The sequence below is a fragment of the Lactuca virosa genome, chromosome 9, assembly GCF_052849685.1.
Source record: "Lactuca virosa cultivar CGN04683 chromosome 9, Lactuca_virosa_CGN04683_v6, whole genome shotgun sequence".
In the NCBI taxonomy this organism is placed as follows: domain Eukaryota; kingdom Viridiplantae; phylum Streptophyta; class Magnoliopsida; order Asterales; family Asteraceae; genus Lactuca; species Lactuca virosa.
The window spans coordinates 45,874,661-45,896,533 of NC_136434.1; the positions used below are offsets into that span (position 1 = coordinate 45,874,661).

At 36.3% G+C, this 21,873-nt stretch overlaps 1 protein-coding gene across 2 annotated transcripts; it reads left to right on the forward strand.

The window, feature by feature from the left end:
• The first annotated feature begins 202 nt into the window (after window positions 1–202).
• Window positions 203–3,638, forward strand: SPL9 (squamosa promoter binding protein-like 9). Of its 2 annotated transcripts, none has more exons than XM_079071216.1 (4): window positions 203–524; window positions 668–1,119; window positions 2,450–2,580; window positions 2,919–3,638. In XM_079071216.1, exons 2-4 carry the CDS (start codon window positions 755–757, stop codon window positions 3,455–3,457), a joined length of 1,035 nt encoding a protein of 344 aa, XP_078927342.1. In that variant the 5' UTR covers window positions 203–524; window positions 668–754; the 3' UTR covers window positions 3,458–3,638. The 2 variants fall into 2 exon arrangements, with proteins under 2 accessions (XP_078927342.1, XP_078927343.1); XM_079071217.1 differs by having other exon boundaries at window positions 693–1,119.
• Window positions 3,639–21,873: the final 18,235 nt, after the last annotated feature.

A 21,873-nucleotide genomic window follows, 5' to 3' on the forward strand; every position in this document is an offset into this window, starting at 1 on the left:
AATTATTAAAAGGATACAGTTATACAAAAGGGGTATTAATAACGTATCCTAAAATTTATTCTACAAATAATATATATAATCAAAAAATTAGTTTTATTTATGTTGAGACACGTATTGACAGTGCTTTTAAAGTTAATGGGCCTGACCCGACGCAACGCGAGCAACAACAACAACCAGTTATTGGTTTAAAGCTGAATGGCAGAACTGAGAAGGAAGTACAAAGGGCTAAATTTGTAATTTTAGCATCGAATAGGCACTTTTTTCTGTTGATTCTCCCAAAGAGGAAACGGAAACAGAGAGCAAGAAGAAAAAATGGTTTGTTTAGAACAGAAAACAGTGACCCGAAAAGGAGCGATAATATTCACATATGTAATTGAAGGTACTAAACATTTAGCACAAAGTACCACCTGTTAGCCTTGCTTCACCCTAAACCGCAACAAAAATCCAATCTTGATCCCTCCAAAACTTTCTTGTCAATAAGCTAATCATCAGCTGGAGGCACCAAGAGTCTTGTCAAAATACCAGTACTTCCCTTTTACTTTCTCTCTCTATATATCTGATTTTTTCTTTGATTTTCGTGTATGTATGTATGTATGTATGTATGTGTGTGTGTCTGCCTCTCTTTGTTGTTATATATAATCATATATTGAAACTTTTTAATTAAAAGTACTGTGTATTGGACCCACAAAAAGACGATGATTGAGCTCGACAACAACTAGCAAAAGAGGGCAGCATCACCTACCACCCAAAGACTATGGAGATGGGTGGTTCGAGTGGTTCTTCGGAGTCGCAACTGCTCAAAATTGGTTTGCAATTTGGGAAAGAAATCTATTTTGAGGATGTGGGAGTTGGAGCTCAGGTTAAATCCGATGATGGGTTGTCTCCGGCGAGCGGCGGCGATGGTGCTGGAGGGCCGCAGAAGAAAGGGAGGACTGGTGGTGGGGTGGTGAGTGGTTTTGGACAACAGCAACCACCGAGGTGTCAGGTGGAAGGTTGTAATCTGGATCTGAGTGATGCTAAGAGTTACTATTCAAGGCACAAAGTGTGTGGTGCTCATTCGAAAACGGCTAAGGTCATTGTTAATGGCCTTGAACAGAGATTCTGCCAACAGTGCAGCAGGTCAACTCGCAAACCCTCTTTCGGTTATTATTATTATTTTTGTATTTTGTATTCTCTTATCTTTTTAGAGCTTTCTCTATAACAGGAAAGTTAAGGTAAATTTGTTGTTGCCTAAAATAAGAAACCGATCAATAGGAAGGAAGAAACATTATGTGTTGTCATGTTGATTGCTAATGAGAATGTTTTTGTCCACTATATACATTTTGTGATTGGGTGTTGCTAAGATGAAGATGTTAATTGTAGGTTACAAAAAAGCAATATATGAGAGCTACTCCCTTAAAAGCAAAAACCTTTCTATTTTAGGTTGCCAGAAATTGCTAAACGCTAACATTCTTATTTAGGAAATATGCCTTTTCCAAATTTACCTATTTGATTATTGGTAATAATTGATTGTGATCCATTAGGTCTCTCAAACCTGTGTTATTAGGGGATGGGTATTTAAGGTATTTGATCATTAGTCAAAAAAAGATATATATTTGTTTAGGAAGGATCTAATGCCAAGAATTAAGATACTAGATCTTAAAAAGCATATGTAGCTAATCTTGTTGGTGATTTTGGTTTATTATTAGGGTTTTTAAGGTTCTATTCAATATGACCATAAGACATTGTATGCTTTATGTTTGTTTTGATCTTTAGGCACCAAGTTTGGCTATCCATCTTTATAATAATTAAAAAAAAAAAGTGAATGGTAGACTAGATATACAATGCAAGTACAATAACTTAGTACATAAGAAAAAAAAAGTTGCATGAAGGTGGGATAAATGAAAAAGTACATTCCTTTTCTATGACCTTAACCCTTTGATGATCATGCCACCTAGACGCCATGTCAGCAAAACTTACGAATCAAACAAGTTAATGAGTGAAGTGAGTAGAATGCATTTTGCAAGTACATTGACTTTAGTAAGTACAAAAAAAATAATAAATAAAATAAAATAATCGGTGGGAGTAATGAAAAGGTATGTTCCTATGCTATTACCTTAACCCTTTGATGATGTGTCAAATGCATGCCACCTAGATGCCATGTCAGCCAAACTTACGAATTAAAGAAGTGAACAAGTTAACGAGTGACCTAAGTGGGGATAAATGAAAAAGTACATTGCTATTTCTATAACTTCAGCCCTTTTCCCCCATTTTTTGGAGTTCCTTTTTTCAAGCACTCATCATATGAGAACATAAAACTTGTATGCAATCTTCTCCAAGAGGTTATGAAGAAGTTTTCATTCTCCTTTCTTCTCCATCCATTTGCATTATCATGTGTACTCTATGCATGAACAATAGTACATTATAAGTACTAAACAAAAAAAAATGGCTTCAAATAATTTATTATCAGGTTCCATCAACTACCAGAGTTTGACCAGGGAAAAAGAAGCTGCAGGAGACGATTGGCTGGGCACAATGAACGTAGAAGAAAGCCATCTCTGCTATCCACTCGCTATGGAACTGTCTCCTCCTCAATCTTTGGTTTGATATTCTTTTAATTCTTTTCAACTTTCAATTTTAATCCATTGTTGTTGTACAACTTTTTTATGTTGACATATTGTGGACATGTGGTAGGTTTATTGAAACAGTTTCATTAAATAATAACCGAGTTTCAGTTTTGTTTCAATGTCGTAACATTAAAAGAAGTTAAGAACAGTAACATTAAAATTCCATTTGTTTGCCTTCTAATGGTACTTTTTTTTTGAAAAAAAAAAAAAAAACAATGGTGTTTTGTGAAAAAAATAGCATTGTCCCATGTTATGTACGTTTTTTTTTTTTTTCTATAACTTGTTACTAATGGTTTAAAGGTGGAATGACAGAAAACAATGGGAATTCTGGAGGCTTTCTAATGGACTTTTCTTCATGCTCAAGAGGAAGGATTCAGTGGCCAGGAACAAGGGTGGCACCACCGCCTCGAGCCGCCATCGACCTCCCAATTGCCGGAGAAAAGTTCCCACCGCTTCCATGGCAAAGCAACCTGGATAATCCACCTCCTTATGTTCCACCAGGAGGGTGTTTTAATGGAGTCCATGACGACTCCAACTGTGCTCTCTCTCTTCTGTCAAATCACTCATCTGGCTCAAGGAACCAATCCCTGAGCCATGAGTACTATATCAACCCTGAAGCTGGTGCACATGTGCACCAGCTTCATCAACCAACAACTGGTTCCGGAACCATGGTTGAGGTTCACTACTCAACCACCACCACTGATTGGGTTTACGAGACCCATGATGCCCATTTGGGTTTGGGTCACGTCCCACAGTCTGGTGGTGGCTACTCTGGTGAGGTTGGACTTGGTCAACATGGTGGGGGAAGGCGATATGACTCATCTGTTGACCACATTGACTGGTCACTTTGAGTGATGTGTATCATTAGACTATGTTATGTAAAACGTTTCAACTCTGACCTGTTTATTTGTTTTGTTTTGTTTGTGTTGGGACATGATCATGACTAGCATGTATGATGTGTTGTAGTTGAAACTGATGAATGGGGCCTTTGGCTTTTGTCTAAATAAGAAGGAAATGTTTCCTGGGTTTGGATATTCGGTTTTTTATTTTTTATTTATTTATTTTTTTTTTTTTATGTAAATTTGTGCTAAATGGGGACCAGATTAGATCGGTTGTACCAATTCAAACATTTTTGTCTCAAAACTGAATAAGGACCGACTCTGTTAAAAACCGGTACGGACTAATTCAAAATCTGATTTTGTGCATCTCTATTGTAAGTTATGTGATACAAGTTGTTTATTATTAGCAATTCAATTCAACTCAATCTAGGATAATAAGAAATATAAAAAAAGTTATTTCATTTAAAATGGAACTAACCATTGTTAATTGTTTGTTATCTATTTTTTCAGATTATAATATTTTATCATTTTCTTTACATGTATAGAATAAATATGCAAATTTTAATTTTTTTTTATTTAATTTATACAGTATATCTTACAATAAATTGGTTTTCCTAAAATAAATAAAATAAATCAACTAATCATAATCAATGTTTGACATGTAAGCCAACCAAAGGTTGGCCAAGTTAGGTCTCAACTAATATTTTAAAAATCGGTTTTTTAGTTGAACCGTTCAGATGATCGATTTTCGGTTCAACTAGTTTAACCGTCAGTCTACATGTAGCAGTGGTGTGTATTGGTGGTACACTTCGAATAACCTGATCATTTAAGCCATTCAATTTTCTTTGAAAATTGACTATTTTTTTAATGGGTCAAGTAAAACCTAGCCATCAAAGTCCAATAAACCGGATCAAAATGGTTTTTGACCGGTTCTATGACATAGGTTCAACCCGGTTTTTGGAGAAACCGGCCAGTTCGATCCGTTTTAGAAATTCACATAAAAACTGATAGTTGTTGAACCGCTCTCGTTCCCGTTCCAGCCAGTTCAAACTGATTTTTATAACATTGGTCACAACATTATGTAAAAATATGTATTTTTTTTCTTAATTTATTGTGTTTTTTATAGTAAAGAGAGGTAAAGTATTGAATTGAAATAGAAAACACAAATTAAGAGAAAGAACATACTAAGATCTCTTTAATGCAAACTTTTTTTATAGCTAAATGTTATTTGGTTGATCATTTATATGCATGGGAGAGTATGTTTTTTTGTTATTGACCACTCAATAATCAATATAATAATATGTTTTGCACACTTAACATTTTATTCTTTAATCATGTTTTATTTTTACCTCTTTAATTATATTTTAGTTTTAAATCTTTTTTATTTTGTAACTAGCTAATTATTTCTATCATAGTTTTTCATTTATGAAATGTTTATATAAATATCTAATTGTAATATTTATTTAAAATACTTCGTATTAAAACATGACATGTTTAATAAACGACTAAATATTATACTCATTAAAAAAAGTAAGGTGACAAAAATTTTAAATTATAATAGATGAGACTCAATAAGTTATATTCATTAAAAAAAGACTATTGAAAGAGTTGTACCATTGCAAATATCGATAAACTTAATAGAATAATAAAGTGACAAAAATATTAAATTATAATATGAAAGAGTTGTACCGTTGCAAATATCATTTAATTAGAAGACAAACTTAATAGAATAATAAAGTGACAAAAATATTAAATTATAATATAAGTTTACTATTAGACATGCTCTAAGAACAATTTATTTGAATCAACAAATATTGTTTAAATAGGTTATATAATCATAATAAATTAATAAACACTTTAAATAAGTAATCTTAAAAAATAGGGATGAAAAAAAAAACCCATACATGATGGGAAACCCGAAATTCGTAATTGGTTTGACCGGGGAATCCCCAAGTTGACTGAGGATGAGGCTAGGAACAAGAAATCCCCAAATAAAAAATTAAGGTTACGGATACCCCTAGTCTCTTACCCTGAACCCGACCACGATAAATATTAATATATATATAAAAGTAATACAAAACAGAAATTTAAAATACATAAAATTTGATCCAAGTAACCAACTCATTAATAATTATTTGGTTAAGTTTATATTGCTCTTTATTCATTTATCTAATTTAACCTCGTGTATAGTTTTTTCCAATGTTTTGAAAACCGGTTTGAATCGGTTGGACCAAGAACCGGGGGAGGGAGCGGTTCAACTATCACTGGTTTTTACATTGATTTCTGAGCCGGATTGAACCGGCCGGTTTTTAGAAAAATCCGGTTGAACCGGTCAAAATAAACCGGTTGAACCGGTTAAACCGAATAAAAACACATGAAAAAGAATCATTTACATAATAATCTTTGGTGATTTTTTTTCAGTTCTATTTAGTTTTTTCTAAATAAAAACATATGGTAAATGTTATAAAGGTTTTTGCTGTTGTTGTATTCATCTAAAACTATATTTCGTTTTGGTATTAAATTTGATTTTCTTTTTGGCGTATATGGATTGATGTAAAACACTAAAACTTATGGTTATATGTTATTTTAGTGTATTTGGATTCATTTACAACTTATTTTTATGTGTATTTTTAATGTTTGAACTTGTAAACATCAAATTCATAATTTGTATATGTATGTATGTGTAGGAAAATAGAAAAAAAATATGAAAAATATAAAAACCGGTTCACTCGGCGGTCGAACCGGTTAAACCGGTTGAACAGGGAACCGGTCACCATACCGGTTCAACTAAAAAATCGATTTTTAAAACATTGGTTTTTTCTCCTTAATATACTATTGTTTCCTCAAATATCAGATAGTTTTTTTTCTACTTGATTTTCCATATATGTATTTGATAGAAAAATCGTTTATAATTTTTATGCAACCTATGAATATCTTTATGTTTTGTAAAATATTTAAACTTATGTTGGTAAAATTGCAATTTATAGTTTTTTCTTTATGTGAAAATTTTCATATTAAAATAGAAAATAAATTTCCAATTCCACGTTGGGATCCCTAGTCCCTATTGGGGAGTGAGGATGATGATTCTTTTATACTTCTCTATGGGGATGAGCGTGAGGATTGGGGTCCTGATATTTCTCGACCCCGTTTCCATCTCTATTAATAAAAATGTAGACAAAATTGCAAAAATGGTCAATATGTTGTCAAAATTATGTGGTATTGGTCCAAAAAAATTTAATGGTGCATCAGTGGTCAAATTCTGGATACCTTGTGTGATTTTGGTCCTTATGGTTGACATTTTTTGTGGTTTTGGTCTACACCCAACCTAAAATGACCAATATACCCTTAAATAAATCTTTTTAATTTCTTTTATTTATTTTCTTATTATTTTGATTAAAAAAAGAAAAAAATATCATCCACCCACTCACTTACTCTCTCTCTCTCTCTCTCACTCTCTTTCTCACAACAGTACCATCATCGGTCCATCATCTCCCTTTGCTAATGCTTGCAGATAAGAACACCATCGACCAACATTCCTTTGAATCTCTCTCTCTCTCTCTCTTACTCTCTCTCTCTCTCTCTCTCTATTCTCTGTTTTGTGGTGTGGTCGAAAACTACCACCACCGTACCCCCTCCGTCATAGGGTTTTTCAGATCTTAATGCCCTAACTCTTGAAAGAATCGTGGTACCCTAGATCTAGAGAATACATGTCCCCCTGCATGTTCATCATCGTCATCTCGTTCACCTCTCTACTCCCTAAAACATGAATCAGATAAGAAAGATGTCGGACCACTGTCGCTTGTCGGACACTGCCACCTGTTAGACCACCACCGTCATCATACCACCACCACCTGTCGGATCTGCATCACCAAAAAAATCCCACCCACCCCACCCCAATTATCTCCCTCACTCTCTCTCTTTGTCTCTCTCCTTTAGATTTATGCAAATAATGAACATTATCGAAGAAGAGAACCAGTCAATCTCTTCTCGTCGACAATCATATGCGGTCAACCTCTACCCACTAACCACCATCTCAAACCACCTTTCATGTTTCATCTCCGACAACCACAAATTTTTATCTCTAAATAAAACTCTAAACTACACCAAACCAAAATCAAGAACAAACCTGCAACCTGCAACAAATATCAAAACCTGTAAATCTTTTCAGGTAAAAAATTTGCCCCCTTCGGATCCAAAAATCAGAAATGGTTCTAGAAATCAATTCCCCCGTCGACAAGGCGTCGATAAGTTAAAGGGGGACGAGAGAGGCGATGGGGGAGTTTGCCGACGGTGGAAGGCAATTGTAGATGCACCGATGATTTTGGAGGGTTTTCGATCAAGGTTATAGACGACAACCAAGTTTCTAGTAATTTGAACACAGGATGTAAATATGATCTTGTTATGCTCTATTACGCTTTCGAATTCTTTACAGAGTACAATAGACAAGTCTGTAAAAGTTCTCATCTAACTCTAGTAAATAACCCTATTTATAGGGAACTGAAAGCGTACAAAAAATATACTAAGGCATAGACACTTAAGCTTCGAATAAAAGCGCCCTAGTAAAATACATTACAAAACATCCGAAGAGTCCAAAACATACTTCGACTAATTACAACAATTCGACCCTTACAATCTCCCCCTTTGTAATCATAGTCGAAGTCTTCAATTTTGTAAGAAGCGTGATGGAATACAGTAACACTCTTCGAATCTCCGTGTACCAGGAGATAATCTTTTTCAGTTCTTTCTTATCTCCTTCATTGTTTTTCTTGCAATGATTCATACGAACAATTAAGTTCGTATATTGAGATGTTGAATATCTCTCCACTTCGCTTGCCTGGAATAAGAATCGTTTAGCTTTTCCAGCTTTGTCTTTTCCTGCGAAGACCATACCAAAAGGCTTCAGGCAAATTTCACCATCAGCATACTTCTTCAATTCTGCCTGAGTCTTCGTAGGAGCCATCGGTGCTTTTATTTCCATTCCTTTGGCAGTAGCTAATTCCACATCTGTTAGTGCCAAGTACTCATAATAGTTTTCGATAAAAATCTTGATGTGAGCAACTCCAAGCTTGAATTCATCTGGTTCAGTGTTTTGAAGGAATGAAAATGATTTGTCTTTTAGAAGTAATGCAACTTGTATAAGATCATACATGTTCATCAATGGAAAATCAGCAACAGTGAATTCGCAAATATTTCCATTTGCCCTGGCAACCACATACTTAACATTCTGGACTGTGTTTTCGAAAATCACATCCTTTTTCATACTTATGACCTTCTTGATTTTTATTAAAGACCAAACTTCCTCAGGGGCTTTTCCAAGAACAGCATGAAAACGAATTTTCATGTGTGTACCTTCATCCTTATTTTTAAAATTCCCTTCTGCTTTGAACTGAGGCATGATAAACATCATTTCGTTTATCGGAAAATCTAGCTGGCTTGCATCAGTATTCGTGACCAAATAACTATGCTTTGGTTTCTTCTCGAATGTATACATGTGATTAAAAGCAACCTTGGCCTCAATTGTTTCGTAATTATAGTGTTTGGCTGGATCACCTTTATCCATTCCCTTCGGATCACTAGCACGCTGAGTCATAATGCTTTGAATAATCCTCAGTTTTTCAAGTTCAGCTTTTGCTTCAGCCTTCTTTTCCTCTTTCGACTTTTCCACTACAATTGATTTCCCTTTATCTTTCAAGGCTGGATTGACAATTGTCTCTTTTGGATTCGAACCACTCCCACCAGTCTCTGAAGATTTACCAATCACAATTCCTTTCGAAATTAGTCTTGCAATTGGCATTGTTGTTACAACTGTTGAAGTAACCAGTTCAACAGAAACTATTACTGGTTTTGTTGTTGGGATTTTCGAAGAAAAGACTTTTCCCACAACTTTTGCATCTTCTCCACTAGTCTTCGACTCACTAGTTTTTCTTTCTCCCCCTTGCATCCCTGTGAAAACAGGTGGGGCAATCGTTGTTGGAAGAAGACTTGATATGCGAAAGAGATGAGCAAGTTGCTTGTTGAGAATGGCTTCGAAATGGATAAACTTCTATGATAAAAATTCAGGAGAGATCAAGGAAGAAGAAACCGGCCTGTCAGAAATTTCTTTTAACTCCTTGAGCAAAGTTATCACTTCCTCAAAGCTTGTTCTTTCGGATGTTGAAAGTTGAGTAAGTTGCGGACTCAAATTTTCATACAATTTAACAAATCTTGTGACGACATCACAAATTATATCAACCTTTTGATTCAAGGATGCATAATCTTGTTGAACAGTAGCAACTTCTTTTTGCATGTCTTCACGAAGTTCGTGAGTCTGCAAATTTACATCCTCCCTGACCTTCTTCACTTCTTGCACAAAAAGAACATGCATTTCCTTTGTGACATTCTTCAAATTTTTCACATCACTGGTAAACATTGAATTTTGAGATTTGATCCGAAGTTCATTATTTTGATCATTATAATCAACCTTCTCCAGAATTCGAGACTCAGAGTCAGTAATCATTCTAGATACTTTGCTAACCACTCTGGCTTCGAGCATTTTCAACAGTGAATCAACCTCCAAACTAGAAACAGATGAACCAACCCCTAGATCTGCTTGAGATTGAATTATTGAATTCAATTTCTGATTCAGAATTTTGAACTGCTTCATGGTCATCAACATATGATCGGGAAACTGTTCTTCTTCTTCATGAAATTCCAATTCATCAAACATACCACCAAACCCCTCATTATCAGTCTCTGTCTCCATAAAAACGGTTTCTTGAACAGGTGAAGTTGGTTTGGGTGGCTCAGTAGATTGTGAAGAAAAAATAGAAGTAAAGGGTTGATCAAGAATGTGTTCGAATGTTGGTGAATCTGTGGTTGAAGTAAGAAGAGTAGTGGATAATGGTAAAGAAACAATACTTTCAAAAGGAGCAGAAGTAAAGTGACCTTGAGCTTCATTTTTCGAACCTCCTTCACCCATATCGACATTTGCATCCGTATCAGATACGTGTGTAGGGATGCCTGAAGTTCGAACTGTCACACCCCGATCCTTGTCGGAATAGATCAAGGCGTGATATATTGTTCAAAGTCTCATGACAACTAGGTTATAATGTGATTAGATTCAATTAAGTACTAAGTATGCAAACAAGATCCACAACATACAAGTACAAATACAAATGCAAACCACATTTATTACATCAAATTTAAATTGTCTTGTGGATTTCTAAGGCACAACCTATTTTTCATCATTCTTCATTCTTCAAATCTGCATCATGGGTAAAAACAGGTCAACTACGAGAGTTGGTGAGTAATCAAATTTTAGTAGAGAAAATTGTGAAGTTGAAACATTTATAATTTGAAATCTGTTTTCTTTTGAAGTCGTCAAACAATTGTACTTGAGATAACGGTTTATAAATCAAAAATTGATTAACAATTGATAACAACAACAATAAGTCCTCACCCTATATATATACATATGTATATATATAAATATATATAGGATGGAGCATCTAATCATCATACACACTCAACCACGTATGATCAATCACCTTAGCGTCCCAAGGCGGGGTGGTCAACCCAATAGCGCTATTATTGTCCATAACGTACCTCAAGAATACGGGCATAGTCATGGAGATTAGACTAAAAATGATAATGCACTACAAGTACATGTAGCGTAAACGAACAATAGTTATACAATTAATGACTCACGTATAAATGTCCCAACAATGTCTCAATTGTGATAAAACAATAAAATGAAGTTGGAACATATTAGAACCACATGATACACCCCAAAAGTATTGAAAATTATAAAATATGGGGTAGATTACTCACATTAGTCCCAAAACGAAATGCGTGTGTCGTACGATAGACGATTCGGGTCAAAATGGCGTAGAACCTAATATAATTAATAGTTTTGGTTTAGGAACTGCTAAACGAGAATGGAGTATTAATAAATAATTAGACACATATTCTTATATTAGATGAATTAACAATAATTCATTTTGATTATAATATTAAGGTATTTATTTGTTAAATGAATTTTAAATTGAATTACTTACTTTGCATAATTAATTTATATTTTCAATTTAGGCCAAATTTTAATAATTTCTTATTAAAATAATAACTTGCCCAATTATAATTATTTATAGATTTTAACAATTATTTATATGAAATAATCATTAAAATGCATTTTTACATGCTTAAATACTTAGGAAAATAGTTTTAAATAGTAAACAGTATTGAAAAATTATGAAATTATTAGGAAATCATTATTTCATACAATATGAATTACTGTAAAATTTGTATATTTTTCTGAACTGTTTTAGTATTTATTTAATATTTTAATGATTAAACAACACAAAATTCGGGAAAAATAGTAAATGATTCTCAAAAAATCTGTAAAATTAACCATAGTTGTATAACATGATGTAGAGCCCAGTGTATAAGTTTAAGATATTTGTGACTATGGGAAGTATTTTTTATATATTTCATTATTAATTAATCAATAAAATCATAAATAATAGTAAACAGTAATATAAATGCATGAAACTTCATATATCATGTTTAATCAGTATACAGGTCATCCCAGAATTTTCTCAGAATTTATTGAATGCAACAAGTATTTTATGTGAATTATTGCCCTACTTTATTGCAATAATTATGATAATTCAATAAAAATAAGTTATTTTCTGAAAATTTCCAGAACTTCTTATTTTATTGATGGTATTCTGAGAAAAATCAGGTTTATGCAAAAAATGAGTTTTAGATATTTTGGTGGATTTAATTTGTTTCTTGTATGAATTTGAAACTTTTAACAACATACCTTGATGAATGCTTCAAGAGGGATGAAGATTTGAGTATAATAGATTGTTATTGGATGGAATATGAGTATTCTTGGAGGAAATTTCGAGATTGAGAGTGAGAGAAAGAATAGAGAAGATTTAAGTGGTGAAGAGAATAATGTGTTGGGAGAAAAAGGAAAGGAAAGTGGATGGGAGGTGTGAGTGGGAGACAATGTGAATAATCTTTTTGCTTTTGGTGGTCTTCATAATTTCCCACTAACACAAGCATCTTTTACATAATTAATATAAGAGTTTTATAAAATTTAAAGTAAAGTTTATAAAAAATAGAGTTTTATAAAATTTAATGTAAAGTTTATAAAAATGGAGTTTTATAAAAGATAGGTTATTATTTGATTATAACAATCTACTTTGATTTGAAGTTTAATTAGAGAATTCAAGTTTGATTCTTTTAATTTAATTAGAGCATTATACTTTGATTTGATTTTAATATGGTATCATAATTTACTTTGATTATAGTTATAACGTTGTACAATACTATGTTGCTATTAACGTCAAGTTATATCGTATTGTATGAGTTTTGATCCTATTAGCGTCAAGTAATCTTGAGTAGGGTTTATTAAATTTCCAATTGGGTTGGGTTGACCCGAATCCATTTTAGGCGGATGTCACAGTCTCCCCTACTTTAGGAAATTTCGTCCCGAAATTTAAGAAGAGAGTGCCTTAAGAGAAAAGTTGTGGGTATTTGGTACGCATATGATCCTCACGCTCCCATGTATACTCATGTCCACGTGCCGACTGCCACCTGACCTTAACCAGGGGAATGCGACTTCTTTTGAGTTGCTTTTCCTTTCGGTCAGCAATATCCAAGGGTTTCTCGATAAATTGCATTGTCTCGTCGATTTGGATATCCTCGAGAGGAACATGAAGGTTCTCGTCTGCTAAACACTTCTTGAGGTTGGCTATATGAAATACCGGGTGAACTTTCTTAAGCTCTGTTGGTAGATCCAACTCGTAGGCTACTGGTCCGATCCTTTTTATGATCTTAAACGGGCCTACGTAGCGTGGTGCCAATTTACCCTTGCGTCCAAATCGAACCACACCTTTCCATGGGGACACTTTTAACATGACCATGTCACCTACGGTAAATTCAAGCGGTTTGCGTCGCTTGTCGGCATAACTCTTTTGTCGGCTACGAGCTGCGAGAAGGTTATCGCGAATCTGAGTGATTTTGTCGGTTGTTTCCTGGATAAGCTCAGGACCAACGATTGGAGAATCCACTGTTGCGCGAATCACGTGGGACTCACCGATTTCATGCCAGCAAATAGGAGATCGGCATTTACGGCCATACAATGCCTCAAATGGTGGCATCTTGATGCTAAAATGATAATTGTTATTATAGGAGAATTCCACCAACGGTAAATGAGAGTCCCAGTTTCCTCCGAAATCCAAGACACACGCCCTCAACATATCTTCGAGTGTTTGAATTGTCCTCTCAGATTGACCATCGGTCTGAGGATGATAGGCGGTATTGAGATCGAGGCGGGTTCCCATGGCTGTTTGAAGTGATTGCCAAAACCGAGAGAGAAATCTCCCATCACGATCTGAAATGATGCTAAGAGGAATGCCATGCCGACTAACTATCTCGTTGATGTAAATCCGAGCAAGTTTTTCGACTTTGAAATTTTCCCGGATGGGAAGGAAATGAGCGGATTTGGTCAAACGGTCAATTATTATCCAAATGCTGTCGTGTCCTTTTGTGGTACGGGGAAGTTTGGTTACGAAATCCATGGCGATCGCTTCCCATTTCCACCTGGGGATTTCTGGTTGGACCAATAGTCCAGAGGGTCGTTGATGTTCTACTTTGACCCTGGAACATGTAAGACATTTGGCCACGAATAAAGCAATATCCTTTTTCATTCCCGACCACCAATAATTGGTTCTCAGGCCATGATACAGCTTGTCAGTGCCCGGATGAATGGAATATCGGGTTTTATGGATTTCTTCCATCAGGAATATGCGAAGATTGTCACGATCTGGGATCCAGATGCGATCTTGATAATAGAAAATACCATCAGATTTGGTTTCCAACTCCCCATCAATTCCCGTGGGCATGTCATTTTCGGTAATTGCCGAGTGTTGGGCTCCTCGAATTCGGTCCCTGAGATTGGACAAGATAGGAGAACATATTAGATGAAACGCATGGGCATGTTCTTTTCGGCTTAACGCGTCGGCAACGACGTTTGCCTTGCCCGGATGATAGCGTATTTCACACTCGTAATCATTTAGGAGCTCGACCCATCGTCTTTGCCTCATATTGAGTTCCTTTTGATTAAGAATATGTTGCAAGCTCTTGTGGTCGGTGAAAATTACGCATTTAGTGCCGTAAAGGTAATGCCTCCAAATTTTAAGAGCGAAAATCACGGCACCGAGCTCCAAATCATGAGTCGTATAATTCCTTTCGTGGATTTTGAGTTGTCGTGATGCGTAAGCTATAACCTTTCCCCTTTGCATCAAAACACAACCTAGACCGAGATTGGAGGCATCGCAGAATACCACGAAATCTTCGGATCCTTCAGGGAGTGTAAGAATCGGAGCGTCACACAAACTTTGTTTAAGGGTTTGGAAAGCGTATTCCTGCTTGGGTCCCCAATCAAATGGTGTACCCTTGCAAGTGAGAGAAGTAAGCGGTAAAGCAATCTTTGAGAAATTTGAAATGAAACGCCGGTAATAGCCGGCTAAACCAAGGAAGGACCGAATTTCCTTGGGGGTACGGGGGGCTTTCCAATTCTGGACTGCTTCAACTTTTGCGGGATCGACTAAAATACCCTTGTCACTTACAATATGACCAAGGAATTGTACCTCATTTAACCAAAACTCGCATTTTGAAAATTTGGCGTAGAGCCGATTTCCTTGCAACGTTTGGAGAGTTAGGCGAAGGTGTCTTTCATGCTCTGCCCTTGTCTTGGAGTAAATGAGGATGTCATCAATAAAGACGATAACAAAACGGTCGAGATAAGGTTTAAATACCCGATTCATCAAGTCCATGAATACGGCAGGGGCATTTGTTAGGCCGAAAGGCATAACGGTGAACTCGTAATGACCATAGCGGGTTCGGAAAGCGGTTTTGGGGATGTCTTCTTCCCGTACTCGAAGTTGGTGATAACCCGAGCGAAGGTCAATTTTTGAGAAGCATGAAGCTCCTTGAAGCTGATCAAAAAGGTCGTCGATCCGAGGTAACGGATATCGGTTCTTGATGGTTAATTTATTTAACTCCCGATAATCGATACACATACGAAACGAACCATCTTTCTTTTTGATGAAGAGAACCGGGGCTCCCCAGGGTGAAGTACTAGGGCGGATAAATCCCTTATCGGTTAGTTCTTGGAGCTGACTTGCCAATTCTTGCATCTCGGTTGGAGCCAACCGATATGGAGACTTGGCTATGGGAGTAGCCTCAGGAACAAGATCGATGCGGAACTCTAGCTCACGTACTGGAGGGAGTCCAGATACGTCATCGGGAAAGATGTCGGGAAAGTCTCGTACTATCGGAATATCTTCAATCTTCTTTTCTTTGACATTTGTTTCCACCACATGGGCTAAGAAAGCCATGTATTCTTTTCGTAGATATGATCGAGCTTGAGTACATGACATAAGACTAAGCTTTTTCGAATGAGTCTCGCCATAAATACGAAGACTTTGACCGTCGGCGAGAGGAATACGAATGAACTTATCGTAACATACTATTTCAGCATGGTTTTGGGATAGCCAATCCATTCCTACGATGATGTCGAAGCTACCAAGTTCCATAGGAACTAAATTGACAGAAAATTTATGACCGGAAAAATCGAAAGTGCAATCTTGGATGACTGCATTGAGTGAAACGTATTTTCCATCGGCGACTTCTACGGTAAAGTACTCATTAAGAATCGTGCGAGGTGTGTGAAGTATGGGCTCAAATTCCAAAGACACAAAACTTTTATCGGCACCTGAATCAAAAAGTACTGACGCGTAGCAGTTATTTATGAGAAACGTACCATTTACGACCTTGTTATCGGTCTTTGCTTGGGTTGCGGTAATGACAAAGGCTCGGCCTTTGGGAGTTGGAACCTGCATTGTTGGATTTGCCTGGGCTTGGGTGTTGATGATATTGACTAACCTAGGACACGCGTTTTTGAAATGGGTGGGGTCACCACAGTTGAAGCATGTTCCAGTTGGATACCGGGTTTGTGTTTGCTGATTTGAGGGTAGATAGAGTGGTCGCTGAGTTTTTGGTGCACGACATGTGTCCGCCAAGTGGCCATAGCGACCACAATTCGTACAGAGGCGACACGGGCTGGTGGTCATATGGTGATAGTTACAGTGGTTACAGAGGGGGTGAGGTCCGGTATACGACTTTTTATTTGGTTGGGCTGGTGGGGTGACTTGGGTGATAGGAGTAGCAGGGGTAATAACAGCATGGTTGTGGTGATGACTTTTCCGCTTCTTTTTGTCATGTCGGTGGGAGGACTCGGACTTGACAATTAGGGGGGTCTCAGGGGTCGACTTTTCAGTTGACATCTTTGAACCCTTGCGTGGGAGGACACCATCGTTCACATTGTCCTCATTGAGTTGACCTGCTAATTCAATGGCGGATTCTAGGGTAGATGGCCTGCTGCTGGTCACCGAATCACGGATCTGGCGTGGTAACCCTTTGATGTAGCGGCGTATTGCAGTTTTCATAGGTTGAACCATGTGAGGTAGGAGTCTCGAGAGATCATGGAATCTATTGGTGTAGGTCGCGTTGTCGCCTCCCTCCTGTTTCAGATTCCAGAATTCATCCTCGAGAGTTTGCAATTCGCTGTCAGGGCAGAACTTCTCCATCATGCGTTCTTTTAGTTTTGATCAGGTCATTCCCAAGGCAACAGCCTCTCCCTTTGCCCGTTTTTCTAGGTTCCACCATGTGAGAGCATGACCTAGGAGGCACCCTGTAGCATGACGGACCATCAGGTCCTCAGGACACTCGCTATGGATGAAAGTACTCTCCATTTCTTCAATCCATGTGAGGAGTGCGGTGGCACCATCGGTGCCTTTGAAGTAAGGCGGATTGCAGTTACGAAAGTGCTTGAACGAGCAACGAGGAGTTGTTGCTGGAGCTTGTGGCTGAAGAGAATGAAGTTGGGTTGCAATTGTTGGGATGACGTTTGCTACCTCCTTGGCGACCAGGGCAGCTAGCCTTCTGTTGTTACGAGCAGCGTATGGGGGTCGTAATGCCATCTACGAGAAACACGCATATGGACTTGTGAGTTATTTGTAAATTGATTATGGAAATAAAGTTTTTAGACATTGTTGGGTAAAATAATTGTAAAACACTTGTTGGGCCATGGTTAGGAGTGTTGGGCACCTTTTGGGCTTTCCATGGTTACTAAATGTGAAACATGTAGCACTTGCGTGGGCCCCCACAAAACTAAGTTTTCACATTTCTTTCCCACTTCTAGGCCCATTAGGGAACTTAATAGTCCAATGAGTTGGCCATTTTGGAGTGTATCCTTTCGGATACGTTTGATAAGGTCGGGTATTTTGATGGCTCAAAAGTAATGTGAATGACGCGCTTTGGCCTATAGGTTTGGGAACTCTCGCCTTTGGTCCCCAGATAAGCAAACTGGTCCCTCGGTTGATTGGGATGTATACGAATGCTTACCTAGTCAGGACTTTCGGGCTACCGGCACCTCCCCCTTCCAGTTACTATGCGTCCTTTACTATGATCCTACCCAACTAGAGTGGATGACTTTGAATTTCCTATGAGCTCTAAGGAATACATATATGTATATACATTTTGTTAAACAACTTGAGTATGTGTGTGATTTTCAGAGAAAGTGGAGAATATTCACAAGTGTATGCACACATATAAGTGTCAGGAGTAATACGTATGCACATAAGGGAGCAATTAACACACAAAGGTATTCCTATGATTTTCTAAGTGCGAATTGCATACTGTTGTGTGTGTATTTTATAAACTAGCATACGAGAGGACCCTAGAGGCTATAGACTAGGTCAAGGCAATTAACCTAATTCCCTATAGTCAAGGGCTCTGATACCAATCTGTCACACCCCGATCCTTGTCGGAATAGATCAAGGCGTGATATATTGTTCAAAGTCTCATGACAACTAGGTTATAATGTGATTAGATTCAATTAAGTACTAAGTATGCAAACAAGATCCACAACATACAAGTACAAATACAAATGCAAACCACATTTATTACATCAAATTTAAATTGTCTTGTGGATTTCTAAGGCACAACCTATTTTTCATCATTCTTCATTCTTCAAATCTGCATCATGGGTAAAAACAGGTCAACTACGAGAGTTGGTGAGTAATCAAATTTTAGTAGAGAAAATTGTGAAGTTGAAACATTTATAATTTGAAATCTGTTTTCTTTTGAAGTCGTCAAACAATTGTACTTGAGATAACGGTTTATAAATCAAAAATTGATTAACAATTGATAACAACAACAATAAGTCCTCACCCTATATATATACATATGTATATATATAAATATATATAGGATGGAGCATCTAATCATCATACACACTCAACCACGTATGATCAATCACCTTAGCGTCCCAAGGCGGGGTGGTCAACCCAATAGCGCTATTATTGTCCATAACGTACCTCAAGAATACGGGCATAGTCATGGAGATTAGACTAAAAATGATAATGCACTACAAGTACATGTAGCGTAAACGAACAATAGTTATACAATTAATGACTCACGTATAAATGTCCCAACAATGTCTCAATTGTGATAAAACAATAAAATGAAGTTGGAACATATTAGAACCACATGATACACCCCAAAAGTATTGAAAATTATAAAATATGGGGTAGATTACTCACATTAGTCCCAAAACGAAATGCGTGTGTCGTACGATAGACGATTCGGGTCAAAATGGCGTAGAACCTAATATAATTAATAGTTTTGGTTTAGGAACTGCTAAACGAGAATGGAGTATTAATAAATAATTAGACACATATTCTTATATTAGATGAATTAACAATAATTCATTTTGATTATAATATTAAGGTATTTATTTGTTAAATGAATTTTAAATTGAATTACTTACTTTGCATAATTAATTTATATTTTCAATTTAGGCCAAATTTTAATAATTTCTTATTAAAATAATAACTTGCCCAATTATAATTATTTATAGATTTTAACAATTATTTATATGAAATAATCATTAAAATGCATTTTTACATGCTTAAATACTTAGGAAAATAGTTTTAAATAGTAAACAGTATTGAAAAATTATGAAATTATTAGGAAATCATTATTTCATACAATATGAATTACTGTAAAATTTGTATATTTTTCTGAACTGTTTTAGTATTTATTTAATATTTTAATGATTAAACAACACAAAATTCGGGAAAAATAGTAAATGATTCTCAAAAAATCTGTAAAATTAACCATAGTTGTATAACATGATGTAGAGCCCAGTGTATAAGTTTAAGATATTTGTGACTATGGGAAGTATTTTTTATATATTTCATTATTAATTAATCAATAAAATCATAAATAATAGTAAACAGTAATATAAATGCATGAAACTTCATATATCATGTTTAATCAGTATACAGGTCGTCCCAGAATTTTCTCAGAATTTATTGAATGCAACAAGTATTTTATGTGAATTATTGCCCTACTTTATTGCAATAATTATGATAATTCAATAAAAATAAGTTATTTTCTGAAAATTTCCAGAACTTCTTATTTTATTGATGGTATTCTGAGAAAAATCAGGTTTATGCAAAAAATGAGTTTTAGATATTTTGGTGGATTTAATTTGTTTCTTGTATGAATTTGAAACTTTTAACAACATACCTTGATGAATGCTTCAAGAGGGATGAAGATTTGAGTATAATAGATTGTTATTGGATGGAATATGAGTATTCTTGGAGGAAATTTCGAGATTGAGAGTGAGAGAAAGAATAGAGAAGATTTAAGTGGTGAAGAGAATAATGTGTTGGGAGAAAAAGGAAAGGAAAGTGGATGGGAGGTGTGAGTGGGAGACAATGGGAATAATCTTTTTGCTTTTGGTGGTCTTCATAATTTCCCACTAACACAAGCATCTTTTACATAATTAATATAAGAGTTTTATAAAATTTAAAGTAAAGTTTATAAAAAATAGAGTTTTATAAAATTTAATGTAAAGTTTATAAAAATGGAGTTTTATAAAAGATAGGTTATTATTTGATTATAACAATCTACTTTGATTTGAAGTTTAATTAGAGAATTCAAGTTTGATTCTTTTAATTTAATTAGAGCATTATACTTTGATTTGATTTTAATATGGTATCATAATTTACTTTGATTATAGTTATAACGTTGTACAATACTATGTTGCTATTAATGTCAAGTTATATCGTATTGTATGGGTTTTGATCCTATTAGCGTCAAGTAATCTTGAGTAGGGTTTATTAAATTTCCAATTGGGTTGGGTTGACCCGAATCCATTTTAGGCGGATGTCACAGTCTCCCCTACTTTAGGAAATTTCGTCCCGAAATTTAAGAAGAGAGTGCCTTAAGAGAAAAGTTGTGGGTATTTGGTACGCATATGATCCTCACGCTCCCATGTATACTCAGGTCCACGTGCCGACTGCCACCTGACCTTAACCAGGGGAATGCGACTTCTTTTGAGTTGCTTTTCCTTTCGGTCAGCAATTTCCAAGGGTTTCTCGATAAATTGCATTGTCTCGTCGATTTGGATATCCTCGAGAGGAACATGAAGGTTCTCGTCTGCTAAACACTTCTTGAGGTTGGCTATATGAAATACCGGGTGAACTTTCTTAAGCTCTGTTGGTAGATCCAACTCGTAGGCTACTGGTCCGATCCTTTTTATGATCTTAAACGGGCCTACGTAGCGTGGTGCCAATTTACCCTTGCGTCCAAATCGAACCACACCTTTCCATGGGGACACTTTTAACATGACCATGTCACCTACGGTAAATTCAAGCGGTTTGCGTCGCTTGTCGGCATAACTCTTTTGTCGGCTACGAGCTGCGAGAAGGTTATCGCGAATCTGAGTGATTTTGTCGGTTGTTTCCTGGATAAGCTCAGGACCAACGATTGGAGAATCCACTGTTGCGCGAATCACGTGGGACTCACCGATTTCATGCCAGCAAATAGGAGATCGGCATTTACGGCCATACAATGCCTCAAATGGTGGCATCTTGATGCTAGAATGATAATTGTTATTATAGGAGAATTCCACCAACGGTAAATGAGAGTCCCAGTTTCCTCCGAAATCCAAGACACACGCCCTCAACATATCTTCGAGTGTTTGAATTGTCCTCTCAGATTGACCATCGGTCTGAGGATGATAGGCGGTATTGAGATCGAGGCGGGTTCCCATGGCTGTTTGAAGTGATTGCCAAAACCGAGAGAGAAATCTCCCATCACGATCTGAAATGATGCTAAGAGGAATGCCATGCCGACTAACTATCTCGTTGATGTAAATCCGAGCAAGTTTTTCGACTTTGAAATTTTCCCGGATGGGAAGGAAATGAGCGGATTTGGTCAAACGGTCAATTATTATCCAAATGTTGTCGTGTCCTTTTGTGGTACGGGGAAGTTTGGTTACGAAATCCATGGCGATCGCTTCC